Source organism: Meles meles, chromosome X, assembly GCF_922984935.1.
Source record: "Meles meles chromosome X, mMelMel3.1 paternal haplotype, whole genome shotgun sequence".
In the NCBI taxonomy this organism is placed as follows: domain Eukaryota; kingdom Metazoa; phylum Chordata; class Mammalia; order Carnivora; family Mustelidae; genus Meles; species Meles meles.
This window is the reverse complement of record NC_060087.1, coordinates 18,051,393-18,070,859: the sequence shown is the minus strand read 5'-3', so window position 1 is coordinate 18,070,859 and position 19,467 is coordinate 18,051,393. Positions and strand designations below refer to the sequence as shown.

At 43.5% G+C, this 19,467-nt stretch overlaps 1 protein-coding gene across 10 annotated transcripts in view; it reads right to left on the bottom strand.

Moving 5' to 3' along the window:
- The window catches only part of PHEX (phosphate regulating endopeptidase homolog X-linked), a 221,876-nt gene that overhangs the window by 149,301 nt on the left and 53,108 nt on the right, over nt 1–19,467 (bottom strand). For all 10 annotated transcript variants that reach the window (XR_006816898.1, XR_006816899.1, XR_006816901.1 and 7 more), the window contains 4 exons: nt 12,613–12,681; nt 9,837–9,953; nt 7,051–7,134; nt 5,496–5,641 (listed from right to left, as the gene is read on the bottom strand). Coding sequence is in view for 6 of the 10 variants with exons in the window: in XM_045996132.1 (XP_045852088.1) it covers nt 5,496–5,641; nt 7,051–7,134; nt 9,837–9,953; nt 12,613–12,681 (416 nt within the window). In the remaining 4 variants the exon portion in view is untranslated. The remainder of the gene's footprint in view (nt 1–5,495; nt 5,642–7,050; nt 7,135–9,836; nt 9,954–12,612; nt 12,682–19,467) is intronic.

The window sequence follows — 19,467 nt, the reverse complement described above, 5'->3', positions numbered from 1 at the left end:
TCATATCATTGGGTTTTTTATTTGAAGAAATATATTTTAAGTGCACGAAAGGAAGTATAAGTACTTTCTTTCACTCATTCAGCACATCCTGAGCACCCAGATATGTGCTACTAGTTCTAGGTGCTGGGGAGATGGAAAGGTGAGAAAGATACAGTCCTTGATCTCCTGGAGCTTTGAGCTGAACAGGAGAAACAAGGTTAAGTGCATACTTAATGACGTCGCGGACCCTAGCACCCAGATGCACGTGCCAGACACTTCACCAGAAGGAGCATACCCCAGACTGAGGGATAAGATTCAGCCTCGTGAGAGGAACAGGATTGGAGCCAGGCCTAAGGAATGGAAGGTTTAGGAGTGTGAGGCAGGAATATGAACTCTGGACAAGCTAATCAGCAATATCTTATTTATTGGAGAAGATGGTGAGCAGGGTCATCGCTCACAGAGACAGGCAGAAAGCTCTGCCTCAGAGAAGACAATGCAGGTAGCTAACAGAGCCCAGTGTCTGGAGTGCCAAAGGAGGCGAGCCTGACTGGGACACAAGGTCAGTATGTTCTCCAACCTTAAAATATGGCTTCCCGGGTTTGAAAGCTGTGGTGGAATCACGGGTGCGGATCAGAAGACGGTCTATGGCCAGTAGACACACTTCCAGGGGTTAAGAAGCTATTTCCTCACGGGCACAGTGATAAGCCAGGCTCCCTGGGGATGCTGCTAGGATGGGCCCGACAGCGGTGGCCGACAGTGGTTGGCAGAAGAGGCAGTGCGGGGCACGTATGCCGGGGTTGGAGGCGCGTGGGCGCCCCCACTACAGGAGAGGTCTTACTGGGCCGGTCTCACACACAAAGAAACTCGAGGCCCCGAACCATTAAGGAAGTCCTCGTGACCGCATAGTCAGTGCATCTCTAACTTGCTAGGATCACATGAGGTGTTTAAGAAGTCCAGATAAATGCCCAGGCCACTCCAGAGCAACGACATCACAATCTTTAGGGTGGGATCCAGGGTAAACACTGTGTTTAGATTTCTCCCAGCTAAGTTCAGTGTGCAAACAAGTTGGAGAGCCAGTGTAATAAGCGATGGAGTCTACACCAGAAGGAAGTGGGTCTAACCCTAAGGGCTCTGTGCTTTCCCCCAGGCCACACGGTGATCAATTAATGCCTCTAATGCAGCACAGATTTCCTGGCCAGTCAAAAGACCCCAAATGCTTCGTCCGAAGAAAGAATAGTGCGTGAGGCCTTCGGGGGCAAGGCATTCCCAAGAGGATAGCAAAACAAGACCTCTGAGAGCTGGAAGATGGAATGCAGGGAAGCTCGCACAGCAAGACAATGGTGCTGATGAGCTGCTCCGGTGCGTTATAAATACGCCGACAGAATGCTGGGGAGCCGGCCTTCGGAGTGCTACTATCACCACGCCAGGAACAGATCCGACCGTAATGACTGAATCACTGCCACTTAATTCTCAGATATATCAAAAAAACAAAACAAACATCATATTCAGCAACAGTCCTTGAAAATAACATATAATATCTTTTTTTTTTTCCAAAAAGCATTTTCAACAGTATGGTAATTTCCCCAAATGGCAATAAATAAAGCGGAGGAAAGCAAAACATCTCAGGAGAGAACCCACCATTAAAAGAGCAACATGAATTCATTTCCCAAAGCCTCTGACTGGGAAGAGTTGTTTTTTTTGTTGTTGTTCTTTTTTTTTTTTTTTTGAGGAGGCTCTTGCTGCCCCTTGTCAATTAGTGACAGCTTGCACTTGTTTGCATTCATTAAGTGCCTTTTCTGATCCTCATGGCCCTGTGATGGGATGGTTATTACTATCCTCATTATCAGATGAAGAAAACAAAGGTCAGAGTTCAAGGGACTTGCAAATCTGTGGCAAACACAGAACTAACTTCTGGTCTTCAGATTCCAGAGCTGGCATATGCTCCTCTAAGTCAAACTACCTGAGGAATGCCAAACAGGTTCTTCTCAAAGGTTCTCAAAAGCCAAAGGGATCTTCTTAAAACCTAGAGACTGCTCAAACGTACACCTGAGGCAGAGGTCCTCAAAGTGTGTCCCTGGACCAGCAGCTTCAGCATTGCCGAGAACTTGTTAGAAAATTCCTAGGCCTCACCCCAGATCTTATCAATCACAACTGTGGGATGGGACCAAGCAGTCTATATTAACAAGCCCTTCAGGAAGTGCTGATGCTTGTCAGGTTTGAGAACCACGGGTCTAGGAAAACTCTATCTTCTCCTCTTTCTGCACACGCAGCTGAACCAGGAATTTCTAAATCCCAGATCAGTGCTTCTTAAACTTTAGTGTGTATATGAACCCCCCGAGGAGCTTACTAAATGACAGATGATGATTCAGTAGGTCTGGAGGGGAGCCTGATTTCTGCATTTCTAACAAGCTGCCAGGCCAGGCCTGTACTGTTCTCCATGGGTCATACTTTGAACAACAAGGCCCCAGATGACCCTCAGCAGCACTGAGCCCTGTGAGAGGTCCACATAACAGCACATTTTCCAGGCAAGCCTCTGCAAGCATATGTCCAACGAGAATCATCTCACTTTAATGTACATTGTGCTTGCTTTATATTAAAATAAAACTGAAGACAGAAAAGATCAGAGGCTTGGATAAATCTCCAACGGTTTGCTTTCAGCCAGCCTGCTGAAAAAAAGAAAGGAAGAAAAGAAAGAGAGAGAGAGAGTACTGATGCAGGTGATCTCTGTGAGGCCAGGCCTGGCCCAGAGGAAGACCCCAAGCAAAATCTCTCTAAGCCCATCCTTCCTCAGCCTCTCCCCTCCTCCCACTTTGCTCCTCAGACCAAACTAGATGGTTAACTGTCCCAGGCATCTGCAAGTCAGGAGTCGGGGGAGAGCTGAGGGGAGGACAGAAAGGGAAGGACATCTGCAGCACCTCTCCAACAGTGATGTGCGAGTAAATGTTTCACAAATGGCTTTCCAAGAAAAAAAAAAAAAAACTTGATTTGTAGCATTTGCCAATTTCCATGGTGTGAATATTCCCATCTCAAACTGTTCACAGGAGCTCACTCAACACGGAGTTAGGGGGAGACGGGCATGATGTGAAGGACCCGCACATCACTGCATCTTCAGTCCCTTTCCACCTTGAACACCAACTCCTTGTCCCCACAGGCAGCCTCCAGCTTGGGCCTCCAAATGGCTCTGCCCGGACCACCTACTCCCTTGAACCGCAAGGGCCAGTGCAGCCTCTGGCGCCACCTCCGGAGGCAGCGGGGCAGGGGCGGGGGTGGAGTCTTGTTGCTCCCGTTGTGCCTGGCACCAGAGCCTGCCAGCGAGGCAGTACCACCACCCCCACAGCCACTCCTTGGGAAAGAAAAGCCCAACACCGCCAGGCCGGCAGGGGGCGCGATACAAGAGGGGAAGCCGCAGTCAAGCCGTGACCCGCTGAGACCAACCCAGGATGGGTTGGAACCCTGGAACCCAGGCAACGCTAGCGGAACCGACTGTCTGCAAAACTAGCAGCGAAATGTCTGCAAAGGGTCTCTTTTCAATACAGGGACTTGTGTGCCAGAGGCAGGATGGAGAAACGAGGGCGACCAATTTAGACTCTCAGCTCCACCCCCTCTTCAAGGTCTGTCCTGCAGAAGTCACTTAACCTCAGTTTCCTCATCTATAACGTCGGAAGAACAATTTTTTTAAAAAGATCAAAGGAAACTGTTAGGCATAATGGTGTTTAACACGAATCGGTTTTCAAACCCAGTGATTCCCCCCAAAAACACTAACTGAAAGATTCTCCAGGGGTGCTTGTTAAAATTCAGATTCCAGGGACTCACCCCAGAACTGCTGTTTCCGCCTCTATGGAGGAGGGGCCTTGGATTCAATATTTCCACCAAGGGTCTGAGGTGACGCTGTTGCCGTTACTGGTCTACAGAGCACACTTTGGTTTTTTTATTTAAATTCTAGTTAGTTCCCATATAGTGTAATACTGGCACAGAGCACACTTTGAAGGGCAAGGCTCTCCCCCACATCCACTAACCTACCTCTAGATTCAATTTTCACTTAGAGAATTTTTATAGAATCGCTGCTTATCTCTAAATGATATAATTTTAAGTAAATTTATCATTTCTTCTCTCCCTTTTCGGTATGCTTTCCTCAATGAACACATACTGCTTTTATCATAAAATATCATCTTAAAAGGAAAAGGAGCTCTTCAAAGGTGTTTAAGTGTTTCCTTAGGTAGGGATGGACGCTAAATTTTATTCCTAGGACTACTGCAGGAATCTTTTTTTTTCTTTTTACATAATTCCTGGCAAGACAGCCCTAAGTCCAAATAAGAAAATATGATTTTTAATTGTGGTCTGGCAACTAGCTTAGCAAACTGCCTTTGTAAATCTACTTGACCTTGCTGTGCTTCATCTTCTGTAGTCAAATCTGAATGAACTCATGAAGATGCAAAATTCTCCTTCATGGCCATTTTTAGGATCTACTTGCCTATAGTGCTAAAGAGGCAAAGCAACCAATTCTAAAACATTCTTTAAAATATGAAAAACCATGGGGCACCTGGGTGGCTCAGTCAATTGAGCATCTGCTATTTGGCTCAGGTCATGATCCCAGAGCCCCAGGATAGTGCCCTGCACTGGGGCTCCCTGCTCAGCGGGGAGTCTGCTTCTCCCTCTGTCCCTCCCCCTGCTCCTGCTCTATTTCTCTCTCTCATTCTCTTTCTCTCTCTCTCTCTCTATCAAATAAATAAATAAAATCTTTTAAAAATAATAATAAGTAAGTAAAATAAGAAAAATGAGCACCTGGGTGGCTCAGTCAGTTAAGGTTAAGCAGTTAAGTGTCCACTGCGTCTGACTCTTGATTCTGGCTCAGGTCCTGATATTAGGGTCATGGGATTGAGCCCTGCATTGTGGTCTGTGCTCCACGCAGAGTCTGTTTGTCCCTCTCCCTCTGCTCCTCACCACCGCCCCCCCCCCCATGCTGCGCGCGTGCTCTCTCTCAAATAAATAGATAAAACCTTTAAAATACGTATGAAATAAGAAAAACCAGACAGTTCCTGAAGTTGTTTCATCAGTGCAATTTTTCTACAGCTCTCAGAGTACTCTTATTCAACACAGGTCCTTCACTATATTGAAACAAAGTGACTTACTGCTGAAAAAAAAAGCAGGAAAAAAAGCAGCCAAGGGCCAAGAATGAACTGGGAAAAAAGAGATGCCCGTGTAGAGATCTCAGAAAATAACATCATTATATAAGTAGTTCCTAAAAGTAGGAAACAATTGAGGCTTTCAGAGAGAAAAATATGGAGAAAGGCCAAAAATAAGGGGCAAAACCATTGTATATTTGCTGCTATCATAGCAAGTAAATGACACCAGACAATGTTTTTGGCCAATTTGTCACAAAGGGCACCACCATTTTCCCTAAAACTCTTTTGAGGTAACTTTCTTTAACAACAGGACTCCAAGGATGTGAGAGGGACGGCCTTATAATTTAAAAGGAAAAACAAAAGTCACGGTAAAATACACAAGAAAGCTCTTACTTCTTCCTCTCAGAGCCCAATATCCTAAACAAATCCTTAAAGTACTGCGGGACACGGACGACCACGTTCTCTGAGGGGCCAATGTCTTTTAGGCTGGGGTAGAGTTTCACATCGATGACCTTCTTGATGTAGCCCAGCCAGTCAAACTGAGGAGAGAGACAGAAAAACACAGAGTGAGGGGACATCTGCTGGGCAACAAGCAAGGAGAAAGACAAAGACAGCTGACTGAACATACTCCACGGCCCATAATTTCTGACCAAATATTTAGAGATGTAACGGCTCAACTCTAGAAAAGAAACGACTGGTCACAGGCTACCCAGACCTACCGCCTGTATCACGGACTTCTGGTGTGTTGTGTACCATCTGCCCGAAGACAGAACATTCCCTCCCTCCTCAGCCCCCCGGGCCCTCTTTCTTTCCCTTCCCCCCACACTCCTTTCCTCCATACTCCTCTCCCTCTCACACTGGCCCTCACACCCGGCCCCCAGCCCCCCCAGTTCACTGCACTCTTCACTCAAGGATACACACGGATGCCCCAGGCCAGGCTACGCTACTGGTCTCCCCTCTGGGGCAGCTTTACTTCTGCAGGGGGAACTAGGAAAACAATATGTGTCTCCTCCAGAGCATCACTCTCTTGGCATTTTTTTTTTCTCTTGGCATTTTTAGCTGGCTACCCCAAAAGTCTTTTCCTGCCTTTTTTTTTTTTTTTTTACCTCCGTTGCCTGCATCCACTACTGAAATGGAAAACCAGTTACTCACTCGCAGCCTCCCCTGTAAGCAGGGATGGCCACAGGCCCCAGTCCTACTTAAGACACAAAGGGAAGACATCTGGGAATATGCTGGAAAGGCTTTGGCATTTTTTCCTGGTAAAACAGAGAGACTTGACTATCATTGACCCTTCCCCTTTCTTGCTGGCTGATGGCAGACGTGATACGTGGAGCAACTGTAGCCTCCTCGCAAGCCTGAGTCATCAAACGGGAGGTCAAAAAGCCGGCACACTGGGGTGCCTGGGTGCCTGAGTGGGTTAAAGCCACTGCCTTTGGCTCAGGTCATGATCCCAGGGTCCTGGGATCGAGCCCCGCATCGGGCTCTCTGCTCCACGGGGAGCCTGCTTCCTCCTCTCTCTCTCTCTGCCTGCCTCTCTCCCTACTTGTGATCTCTGTCTGTCAAATAAATAAATAAAATCTTTAAAAAAAAAAAAGCCGGCACACTAAGGAGAGTGGAGTGGAAAGAACAAATGTGGTTCTTTGACAACACTGTTCAACAGCAAAAGCAACACCAGCAACCACCTATATCTAGACCTCTGTCATGTAAGAAAATGGGCTTTAAGTTTTTAAGCCACTCTTGGAAAGGGTTTTCTGGTTTTCTGTTCCCCACAGGAGGAAGCACCCTAATGCACTGGGAGGGGATATTTTAGGTGGTGACTCACGAACATGATGATAACCACTAAGACTGATGGTAGGTTTCACAAAGGCAAAAATTCATACACAGAGGATGTACAATTGCTTGTAAAATGACCAGTTAAGATAACATTTCCTAGATCATTTTCACCAACCTGGGGAATCATAGCACTCAGCTGGGAAATGTTCATTTTGTTGTACATGGCCTCGCTGGTTCGGTTTTCATGTGGAATCATTATCTGTTGGAAAGAGAGTTTGGTTATTTTTTCAAATGAACCATTTCTTGATGCATGACCACTTTCTGTATGTGCCAAAACATCTGCCGAGTATCCTAAAGCTTTTCAAGATTTTGGTGCAGCGCTCCACTTGGGAGAGAGAGGAGAAAAAGCCGTCACTTCAGGCAAAATTCAGATGAAGATAATAAAAAGAATCTTTCCTGTCCCATTCAGTACAAAACACTGCCCTCAATCCAAAAATAACTTCCTAAATCCATTCCTCACCTCTAATGTGGATGGATAAAAGTCTATTCCTGGCACAGGTCTGACAGCCAAACTGAGATTACCCAACTGCGACAAACACTCCACCTCGACCTGTGGGATCCAGATAGTGACCCAAAGTGCTCAGGAACCACAGGCCATCCCTTCATCCCTTGGGACACATTTTCACTAAAGAGCACCAGACTACCTGTATACCACTGCCATCTGTGATCATTCTGTTAACAGCTCATTACATTACCTCCCCTTCCCTCTTCCCTCTGCTTTCTCTGACCTTGAGGCCTACCCCTGTCACCACCGCTCGAGGAATGAGTTCAGTTCCCACTCAAACACATATTTCCAAGTCTACATCGCCAACCTTCACTCTTGACACTCTTTCTATTCCCAATACTCGTGCTCCTGGCCACTGTGCCAACACCAAATCTAAGCTATGTTGAATCAAAGAAAAGTAGCAACGATTATCTTCCTCAAGGGCCATCTTAATCACTTCTGTGGACAGGAAGTAGCTCCCCATAGCCCTAAACCACACCGTGCTCTTAAGGTCCTCCATCCTCTGGTTCCCTTGCATTAAACCTGCCACCTTCTACCTCACACCACACAGTGGACTCTCCTACCCTGGCACCCCCATCCACCATCTCTACTCCCATAGTTTGAACTAACATTCAAGACTTTGTCCAAATTCATTTTCTCAGTCAAACCTTTCCAATTAAACTCTACTTGGCTCCAATCACAAGGGCCACTCGATCAACGTGCCCTCCCTTTGTGAACACTTCTCTCTAGCTGGTATTGGTTAAATGCACACTTCCATGGCTGTATTTCCAAGGATGTTTTTGTGCTTGGCTAGGTTGTCCTGTCTCTCTAGCTTCAGAAGTTTCCCTAGTACTATGTGTTCCACTAATTTTTGAATGGCCTAGGGGTATAAAAGATGGAAGTAAGAGTTACCGGCTGGCCAAAAATCCATGCACCACAGATTTTTGAAGACAAAAATCCCACAGGGCTGAGTAACGGACATCTGCCCCCTCTTTTCTATGCTTCAGTGCCCTCAGCTTCTCCCCCCTCACCCTCCACAGGAGAGAGTTCATGAATCTTTCAAAAAGCTTCCTGGCTCTATCTGAATCAATGCCTCAGAGAATGTCCATACTCCTCCCTCCCTCTGCTAGGGCTCGCAGCCCCAGATCGAAGCCCTTTGGCCTCAGAGCTGTTTTCAGCTCCCTGCCAACTACGTCCCCCCCCAACCCCATGGATTTGTCACTTCATTTAGCCTCTCAACAATTCCCAGTCTTGCCTCGGCCCAGCTGTTTTTAGTTCCCTTTTTGGTCCAAATCCCTGGCTCAGGGCAAGCCCTCCCCCTGCTGCACCAGAGCTTCAGTCCAAATTAGAGCTCTGGGTCTCCTATTTGCCTGGGATGGGAATCCAGATGGCCTCTAGACATGGCTCAGAGGCCCAGTCTTTGACTCCAGAACATCTGCAGCAGTGTTCACACAGCCTTCAAAGGTGACATGCATGAATGAACTTTCTGCTCCGCAAGTAAGAGTTTGGAGCGATGTATGCGTGTACGGCACTGCAGCTGAGAGAAACTACTTCCTCCTGACCCTTATCAATCATCCCTACTCCATACCTCAACACCCTCCCACCACCTCGTCAAGCACAAAACCAAGCAACACCTGGACTCACATTCAACTAAGGGTTTCACATTTGTTCCCTCTGGTCCTAAGAATATACAGGGATTTTGCACTTTGGTTCTTCTACCAAAGAAGTTACGTTCTGAACAAAGTAAACCTGTGAGAATTTCTCATTATTTGCCCTCAAGTTTGTTCTTGGGTCTCTACCTTGAGCCTGAACTTAAGGCAACTTACAAAGAACTGAGCATGTGCCATAGTGACATTTCAGTGGGGCAAGAAAAGAATAAAAAACAGGGTTAGGTACAAGGAAGCACCAGAATGGCCGCTGAACAATGCTTATGAGCATGTCCTCTACACTTTCTATATCCAACTGTATATCCAGTATTAGGAAGGGTGAACAGACTTCCCAAAGCCCCGATCTTAGGTCAGACTGGAACTGGTATAAAGGGTAAACTAAATGAAAAATGAAAAATAACCTTCACTCAAGCCAAATCAATACGGATTTATTAACTGACTATTCTTCTATAGGAACCACATAGAAGTCTTTCAGGAAAACGTAGTCAGAGGATCTCCCAGATGCTGTTCTTTGGCCACAGCTGGGTGGCATATGGCCCTTGGACTTCAAGCAGGGAGGCAGAAGGAAAGAAGAGCTCTTCTTTCTGTCATGGTTCTTTTTCCTGTTCCTTTCCAGAAGGGATGTTATGAGCTCTACCTTGGACCCAAAGGACAATGCCACAGAATGCCATTTTTATATATATTTTCACTCAAGGTATACTTCTTTTAAAATAAGGAGAAGGAAAAAGAAGAGTTTACATTAAGACTTACCTCAGCTATCTTAATTTCCAATCTAAGCACTGACTTCATGTCATGCTCCGCTCGGGAGCTATTAGCTCCCAAAAGCACAGCCGTGTCCACCATGAACTTGTAAAGGGCATCCCGATACTGTAAGAGATAAAGAAGCAAGTGACCATGACAGCCTATTAGAAAGTACGTTTCGGGGACAGAGAAGAGCAAAAACAGCAGGTGGAAGTAAATGCTCTTCAATTTCACTCTATACTCAGGCATGAGGCAAAACGAACCATCCACTGACCACTTTGGGACAAAGAGTGGCAGCTACTGGGGGACTGCTTCCATGAGAGACAAAGATACCAGCCACCAAGGATCAAGGGAACTAGTTTTCTGGCAACCAGTGATATTATCGGGTCATGATCTCAGAGTCCTGGGATCGAGCCCCGCATCGGGCTCTCTGCTCCGCAGGGAGCCTGCTTCCTCCTCTCTCTCTGCCTGCCTCTCTGCCTACTTGTGATCTCTCTCTGTCAAATAAATAAATAAATAAAATCTTTAAAAAAAAAAAAAAAAAAAAAAAAAAAAACATCTCCAAATAAGCCCAGAATGGAAAGTTAAAGGTCAGACTCCTCTTTCCAGGCAATGAGGTTTTAATAAAATAATGGGAAAGAAGAGTTGCTAAAAGCAGGAGGAATGATCCATGAAGACTAGTGGAAACTGATTTATTCTCTTGCAGCTCAATGTACCCACCTTCACACTAAGCAATAAAGGGCCAGTGATCGCAGCCCTATGTCTCTTCAGTTTTGTATGGATTTTACAAAGTTCTCCTCACTACTCAGGGAAAAAAGAAAGGAGAGAGGAATGATAAAGATAAACCCAGCAAAGAGCAAATAGAGCGTTTCCCCTCTGCATGTTCGTAAAACTATTTTCAGGCTATTCATATGACATTGGAGAGGGAACTTTCTCTGTGGAAACTGTAGAATCTTGTTGAGGGTAACCTCTCCTTTCAGACATATTTGTGAGAACGCAATACATCGCATCATAAATTATTGCACAGTTGTGCTATGGGACTAAGATTTCCTTACATCTTGATTCTATATGCTATTCTTGCTATGCTTATGACCTCGAGACCTATACAGTGCTTGGCATATAGCAGGACCTTAATAAATATTTGCTAATCAGTAAGCATGCTTTGCAAATAATCTTAATTAGAAATGATGCTTTCTAATTCCCAACTCAAGTTAAGAAATTATTTATTCCATTAACACATGTATAGGATGTCTTGCTAGGCCTTCTGTGCTTATGGGGGGCACAGATGAAAAAATTACATAATGCATGAGTCTGGTTCTCAGTGTGTAATCAATCCAGTGATGGAGATAAACACGAAATTACCAACTACAGCGTTAGAGACACCAAAATCAGTTCCTTAACAAAGCTACTAAGTGTTTGGGAACTTAAAAAGTAGAGAAGAATTCCAGCCTGGAGAAATGAGCACAGAGCATGGGAAAGAGCAGCGAAGAGCCCTCCTGTGAGGTGCACAAGCTGCCTTTGTTGGGAGAAAAACACAAGTAAATGAGGCCGCAAACGTGCTCTGAGGATCACGTCATGAAGAGGCCTTGAATTCCCTCTAAGGAATTCGGAGCCTAGCGTGTGAGCAAAAAGCATGCTGGGAGATACGCTCTGAGAAGAGAACTTGTCCAGAGGTGCTGAGGAGGCAATGCAACGAAGGGGAGGAGGTAACAGTTAAAAGCTACTTGTAGTCAAGACAAGAGTTAACAAGGAGTACCTAGAGCAGTAAAGACAGAGGGGGGACCAGAGGGAACAGAGATTTTGGAAGTAGAATCCACAGGACTTGACTGATTGGTTACATGGTTTTAAGCCTGATTGCTGATAGAGTGGTGACTCCAAAAGAAAGGTAGGTGTCACAGACTGGCAAAAGTTCCTTCTATCCACTGTTGAACAACACAACCATGCCAATCTTCTTTGATGAGTGTCCTCACCCAGGAAGTTGCCTAAGATCTTACCTAGCTTCCTGCCCTCTAGAACCTTCTAGATACAAGGTTTATTATCAGCAAAAGGACAGGGACTTCCCTTGGGACCCAACACTTCCCAGTCTAAGTTCTTACATTCTTAGTCTGGCCCAGAAACCAGTGAACTCCCTAGTCAATGATCCCCTGGGTCTGGGGCTCCTTTGGAAATTCCACCATGTTTCCAAAAGGAATTTAAAGTGTCAGGAATGAAGCAGCTCTACTCCAATCTCCAGGAAACTGGTAGGTTTCCCAGCCACCCAGGTGCCCCCCATCTTGCTCTCATTAACCTTGGATTAACCCGTGGCATCTGTTAAGAAAACGGATTCCTGGGTCCCACTTCAAGTCTCCTACATGGGCCTCTCCTGGGCTGCAGCCCAAGAATCGACATTTAACAGGACGATCCCGGTGATTCTTAAGCCGTACAATTTGAGAACCACTCACTGACTATGTGAACCCAGGCAAATCCCACACTTTACTTCTGCAACGTACAGTGAGCTCTCTACCGTTCTAAGGAAAGGCTGCAGGCTCATTTCTTGGTTACTTCATTCGGGTGTGCTGTCTCCCCAGCTCCATCATGAGGGCACTGAGCCTTGATGCCCAGACTTCCCGAAGAGAGGGAGTGCCAATTGTCTGAGTGAATAAAAAGCCTCTGCTTCCTGCATTGGCAACACGGTCATTAAACAGTCACGCTGTTCATTTCCCATAAAGAGTCAGGGATTTTAGAACAATTGATGAACGCAACAACAGTCTGACAAGGCACAGTGTCGAATATGAGGAGAACGTACAGACTTGGCTTCTGTGGTATTATCCAGGTAGTCTTCCCTCACGGCTAGGGACAGAGTTGCTTGGTCCAGCTGTTGAAACAAAACAGAAAGCATTCTGCTTATAATATAAATTCTTACCAACCACTTTAACAAGAATCATGGAGTCTGCATCCCAGGGATAGTCTGAGTCTCTGTCACCAGTACAGAAACAGTTCCCTGCACTCAGAGCAACAGGCAATACGTACTTCAGCAAAGACAGAAATTAGAAACTATCAGAGACCGGCCCCTGCTTCATGGATTCTAACCCTTTGGAGGTTCTACCAATACTGAATAGCATCAAAGTTATCCGAACTGAAATAGGTCTTAGAGATGCTTTGGTTTTCCCCCTTCTTGTGGAGAAACGAAAGCCAAAGAAATTGATGACTTTTCCAAGGTAACATGGCTGGGCAGAGCTCAGAGGAGAATTACTGTCTCCTGTCACCAGATCCAGTATTCTCCACACTGCAGTAATTTACAAAAATGCCAGTCCAGAAAGAGTTGATTAACCAGATTTTCTACCTCCATACCCCTAAAATATTGTGCTGCGCTGATTGATTTTTTTTTTATTTTAAAGGAATCAAATAATTCTGCTTTGAGAAATCTCTGCAAAATTTACAACTCTCTCTGGAAAGTTTAGGATAGGTGATAAAAATAAAAATAATAATCAGACAACTAAATAATCAGAGTTATTATGGAAAAGTAAAGCGTAATTTCTCAAATTAAACAATTTCACACCTTAAAGGCAATCAAAGGGGAAAAGACAGTCTTCTTGAAGAATGTGTTAAAACAACTGGACATCTGGGGTGCCTGGGTGGCTCAGTGGGTTAAAGCCTCTGCCTTCCGCTCAGATCATGATCCCAGGGTCCTAGGATCGAGCCCCACATCGGGCTCTCTGCCCTGCAGGGAGCCTGCTTCCTCCTCTCTCTCTGCCTGCCTCTCTGCCTAGTTGTGATTTCTGTCAAATAAATAAAATATTTTTTTAAAAACTGGACATCCATTTGCGGAAAAAAAGAAAAAATGTACCTTGACCCATACCTCACATCTTATACAAAAATTAACTCAAAATGGATCGTAGACCTAAATGTAAAACTTAAAACTATGAAACATCTAGAAGAAAATACAGGGGGAGCTCTTGTGACGTAGGGTTAGACAAAGAGTTTGTTTTTTTTTTTTTTTAAGATTTTATTTATTTATTTGAGAGAGAGAGAGAGAGAACACAGAGGGAGAAGAAGAAGACTTCCCACTTAGCAGGGAGCCCGATACAGGACTTGCTCTCAGGACCCTGAGATCATGACCTAAGCTGAGGTCGGACATTTAACCAACTGAGCCACCTGACTGAGCCATCCAAATGCCCCTAGACAGAGTTATTAGACAAAATACCAAAATCACAATCCATAGAAGAAAAAAGAAATTGGACTGCATCATAATTAAAAAATTTTGCTCTGTGAATGACACTGTCAAAATAAAAAGAGCTATAGACAGAGACAAAATATTTGAAAATTACATATATGAAAAAAAGGATTTATATATAAAGAGCCCTCAACATGCAACAGTAAGAAAACAATTAACCCATTTTAAAAGCAAGCAAAAGATCTAAAGAGACAATTCACCAAAGATATGAAGATGGAAAGTAAGTGCATGGGAAGATGTTCACAACACTAATAATTGGGAAACTGTAAGTCACAAACAAGACAATACCACTACCTGTCATTACAATGGCAAAAACAAACAAACAGGCAAAACCTGGCAATGTAAACGCTGTCTAGGAGTTAGAAAAACTGCATCACTCGCACAGTGCTGGTGGGAAGGCAAAAGGGCAAAGCCACTTCAGAAACCAGTTTGAGGGGCACCTGGGTGGCTCAGTCATTAAGCATCTGCCTTTGGCTCGGGTCATGATCCTGGGGTCCTGGGATCAGGCCCCGCATCGGGCTCCCTGCTCAACAGGAAGCCTGCTTCTCCCTCTCCCACTCCCCCTGCTTGTGTTCCCTCTCTTGCTGTGTCTGTCTCTGTCAACAAAATAAATAAAATCTTTAAAAAAGAGAGAGAGAGAGAAACCAATTTGACAGTTTCTTAAAAAGTTAAACATACACTTACATGTGACCTAGCAATCCCACTCCCAGGTAGTTATCTAAAAGAAATAAAAACTTCATGCTCACACAAAAATCCACATGTAACTCTATTCATCATTGCCAAAAACTGGAAACAACCCAAAAGTTCTTCAACTGGTGAAAGGATAAACTGTGACACACTCCGCAACAGTCATCAGCCATAAGAAGGAATGAACTACTGATACATGGAACAACACAGGCAAGTTTTCCTCACATTCTGAAAAAGGCAAAACTACAGGAACAGAGAATGGTGTTTAAGAATGGGGAAAGTGGTTGGCTACAAAGGGGCAACATGAGGGAATTTTGTGGGGGGGTGATGGAACTGTTGTGTGACTCTATGCACTTGTCTAAACTTATAGGGGCACCTGGGTGGCTCAGTCGGTTAAGTGTCTGCCTTCAGCTCGGGTTATGATCCTGGCATCCTGGGATGCAGCCCCCTGTCTTTGGGCTCCCTCCTAAGAGGGAAGGCTACTTCTCCTTCTCCCTCGGCCCCTCCCCCAAACTGTGCTTTCACACACATGCATGTACACTCTCTCAAATGAATAAAAAGTCTTTAAGAAAAACCCCTATGCGGTGCCTGGGTGGCTCAGTGGGTTAAAGCCTCTGCCTTCAGCTCAGGTCATGATCCCGGGGTCCTGGGATCGAGCCCTGCATCAGGCTCTCTGCTCAGCCGGGAGCCTGCTTCCCCTCCTCTCTCTCTGTCTGCCTCTCTGCCTACTTGTAATCTCCATCTGTCAAATAGATAAATAAAATCTTAAAAAAAAAACCCTTATAGACACATGCATCACAAAAAGTTAATTTCATTGTATGTAAATTTAAAAATAAGTATTTAAGTTCCAGAATCTTCTCTAACTCTATGGCTGTTCTTTCTTGAGTTTCAGCAACTGCCTAGAGACTGAATAAAATAAATCCCAACAGCAGATTTTCTAATTTTAAATCTAATTCACACAGAAAAAAGTTAAGTCAAATTAAGAACATACCAAATCTAAGTAACACCTCAAAAATTAGTAGCAACTGAATAAAAACTGGATCCTACATGCCTGTATCATTAATTTATGTAACTCTACATTATTTTTATCTATGTATTCTAGTTCTTCACTTTACTATATCTCCAATATTTTCTTTTTTTTAATATGTAAGATTTGCATAGGATCACAGTTTTCCATGATCTCCTTCAAATGCAACAAATACTACAAAGACCAAGTTAAGAACACGGAGGGCATGGGGAGATGGAGAGAAGGGAGTTGGGAGAAATCAGAGAGGGGAGATGAAGCATGAGAGACTGAGGACTCTGAGAAACAAACTGAGGGTTTTGGGGGGGGTGGGGGTGGGTTAGCCTGGTGGTGGGTATTAAGGAGGGCACGTATTGCATGGAGCACTGGGTGTGGTGCATTAACAATGAATTCTGGAACACTGAAAAGAAATTCAAAAAAATAAATAAAAAGGGTTAAAAAAAGTGATGTTATAAAAATTCAAAGAAAAACACTGCTCTTCTTTCAAGGAGAAAAAAAAGAGAGATTTTCACAACATCTATCTTGCCCGCATGTATTACTAAAATCCTTAAACTGTTGTGTGCAACCATCTTCTCTAATTGGCCCCATACAACCACATCATAAGCCAGCCTGGCTTCATCCTACTAAAACTCCCAATCTACCCCCATTTCTTCCAAAAATTAAGTAAGCCAGGATCGTGAAACACAATATTATGATTAAGATGCTTTGGCTTTCAATTAGATCTGGACAACTTGGAGCAATCTTTGGAGCTTCAGTCTCATAGGAAAGGAAACTAAATAGACAACATCAAGAAAGCCAAAGCTTCCCTCTGAAGAAATGAAGTTAAATTAGCTTATTGTAAAAGTTTACATGACTCAAGTAAAGTTACTGGACCTTTTTTAAACCTCTACATTGTTATGGTTTCCAGGAAACGTTTTAAATACCCCAAACAGAGTAAGGTCTGACAACTAAATCTCTTTAGAAACATACAAACTCTTGAGACAAAGGACTTTCTCAAGAGACCAACATTAGGACACTGCAGGTTTTTTAATCCTTGTGTTTACAAATGATCTGAACATCCCAAGTAGAAAATAAAGTATGTGTTTAGGAAATCCGACATATTGAACTCAAAGATGATTTTTTTTTCTCTAACTACAACAAACCTCAGGTTAGGAAACAAAGCAGTAACACAAAAAGAAATATCTGCCAAATTAAGATTTAGGAAAAGAAAAGGCAAAGCAATTAGAAAAACTTCATTTCCAAGAGGGTCTCTCCTTGTCATTCGTACAGATTTTGCTAAAAAGTCAGACAAAAAGCAGGCCAGTAATGATGACTTAAAGTCAATTTCAGTAACACATATTTAGACAACCTGATCTTCCAAATGTTTTTTCAGGATCCTATTCAAGTCCTTTATTGTCCCTAAAGTCCTCATTCTTATTCTCTCCTTACATAAAATAAACCCAAACCCACATGGCAAGGTATGTTTGGGGGCTTTCACTTCCGTTGTTTCCTATAATTTTAATTTCCTTTCTCCCGTTTCAGCCTGTGACAAGTCCTGTGCCATCTCGCCACAGGGCAGCTCGACAGAGGACCCCTGGGTGGGTCTGGGCAACCCCTGCTCACCAAACTGCCTGGCCTTGGCATGGTGATGTTTCTGCCCACAGGAGAGGTGTCTTTTTTCTTCACCCAAGGACCACCTGCTTACCCAAAGGAATCGCCACAGTGCTGTGCCTTCCCAAAGAGAGTCCTTTTTCTTAAGAGGGGGGAACAAAGAGCCAGGGAAATACAACACATAGAATTCATGCCCTTTTTTCCCATGATTCCTTAGTCTTTCAAAATTAAATTTTTAAATTTTTTTAAAATTTTGTTTCTTTTTCTATATTTGAAATTTTTCCTCTTTCCTATTTCAACCTATCTTAACTATTTTATCTTATCAATACCTTTTTAAAAAAAAAAAAAAAAAAAAAATACCTTTTTTAAAAAATCCTTTTTCATTTTCATAGTCATATCATATCCCTTCATTGTATTTAATCATATTTTTATATACATATAAGTTTTACTTACTTTAAAATTTTGGTATACAGGGACGCCTGGGTGGCTCAGTTGGTTAAGCGGCTGCCTTCGGCTCAGGTCATGATCCCAGCGTCCTGGGATCGAGTCCCACATCGGGCTCCTTGCTCAGTGGGGAGCCTGCTTTGCCCTCTGCCTCTGCCTGCTACTCTGTCTGCCTGTGCTCACTCTCTCTCTCTGACTAATAAATAAATAAAATCTTTTTAAAAATTTTGAAAAAAAAAATTTTGGGATACAATTCCCTCTAACGCACCAAAATATAACATAAATCTAGCATATGGCTTTGTTGTAGTCTCCAGCCAGATCACACTTTCTCCTTTTTTCCCCTTTTTTCAACCAAGTGCTTATCTTATCAATTCCTTTGCTAAAATCTTTTCTAATATTCATCTTTATAATCATATTCTATCCCTTCATCCTGTTTATCCTTATTTATAAACATTTATATATATATATGTTTTTCATTCTTCAAAATTTGGGGACGCAGTTTCTTTTTTTAAGATTTTATTTATTTATTTGACAGAGAGAGAGAGATCCCAAGTAGGCAGAGAGGCAGGCAGATAGAGAGGATGAAGCAGGCTCCCTGCTGAGCAGAGAGCCCAATGCGGGGCTTGATCCCAGGACCCTGGGATCATGACCCAAGCTGAAGGCAAAGGCTTTAACCACCGAGCCACCCAGGTACCCCGGGAGGCAGTTTCTTCTAACAGACCAAAATACACCCAAAAGCAAGTGTGTGGCTCTGTTCTATTCATCACCCTAATCATATTTTTTTCCCCTTTCTTCTCCCCCTGGTTTCAGGTCTCTTCCAATTTGGTTAGTGTATATTTTTCTGGGGTTATTGTTACCCTTTTAGCATTTTGTTATCTCATTCATCTATTCTTCTCTGGACAAAATGACAAGACAGAGAAAATCCTCAAAAAAAAGAACAAAAGGCAGTACCAACTGCTGGGGACCTAATCAGTATGGACATTAGTAAGATGTCAGAACTAGAGTTCAGAATGATGACTGTAAAGATGCAAGCAGGGCTTGAAAAAAAGTACAGAAGTTACTGGAGAATCCCTTTCTGGAAAAATAAAAACCTCTTTCTGGAGAAATAAAAGAACTAAAATCTAACCAAGTTGAAATTGTTTTTAAAAAAGCTATTAATGAGGTGCAATAAAAAATGGAGGCTCTTACTGCTAGGATAAAAGAGGCAGAAGAGAGAATTAGTGATATAGAAGACCAAATGATGGAGAATAAAGAAGCTGAGAAAAAGAGAGACAAACAAATACTGGACCATGAGGGGAGAATTCAAGAGATAAGTGATACCATAAGATAAAACAATATTAGAATAATTGGGATCCCAGAAGAAGAAAGAGAGAAGGGACAGAAGGTATATTGGAGCAAATTATAGTAGAGAATTTCCCTAATTTGGTGAGGGGAACAAGCATCAAAATCCAGGAGGCACAGAGAATCCCCCTCAAAATCAATAAAAATGGGCCAATACTCCATCATCTAAGAGTAAAACTTAAAGGCTCAGAGTCAAAGAGAAAATCCATAAAGCAGCTCAGGACAAGAAGATTATATAAACTACAACAGTAGAAATACGGATTGGCAGCAGACCTATCCACAGAGACCTGGCAAGCCAGAAAGGACTGGAATCATATATTTAGAGCACTAAACGAGGAAAA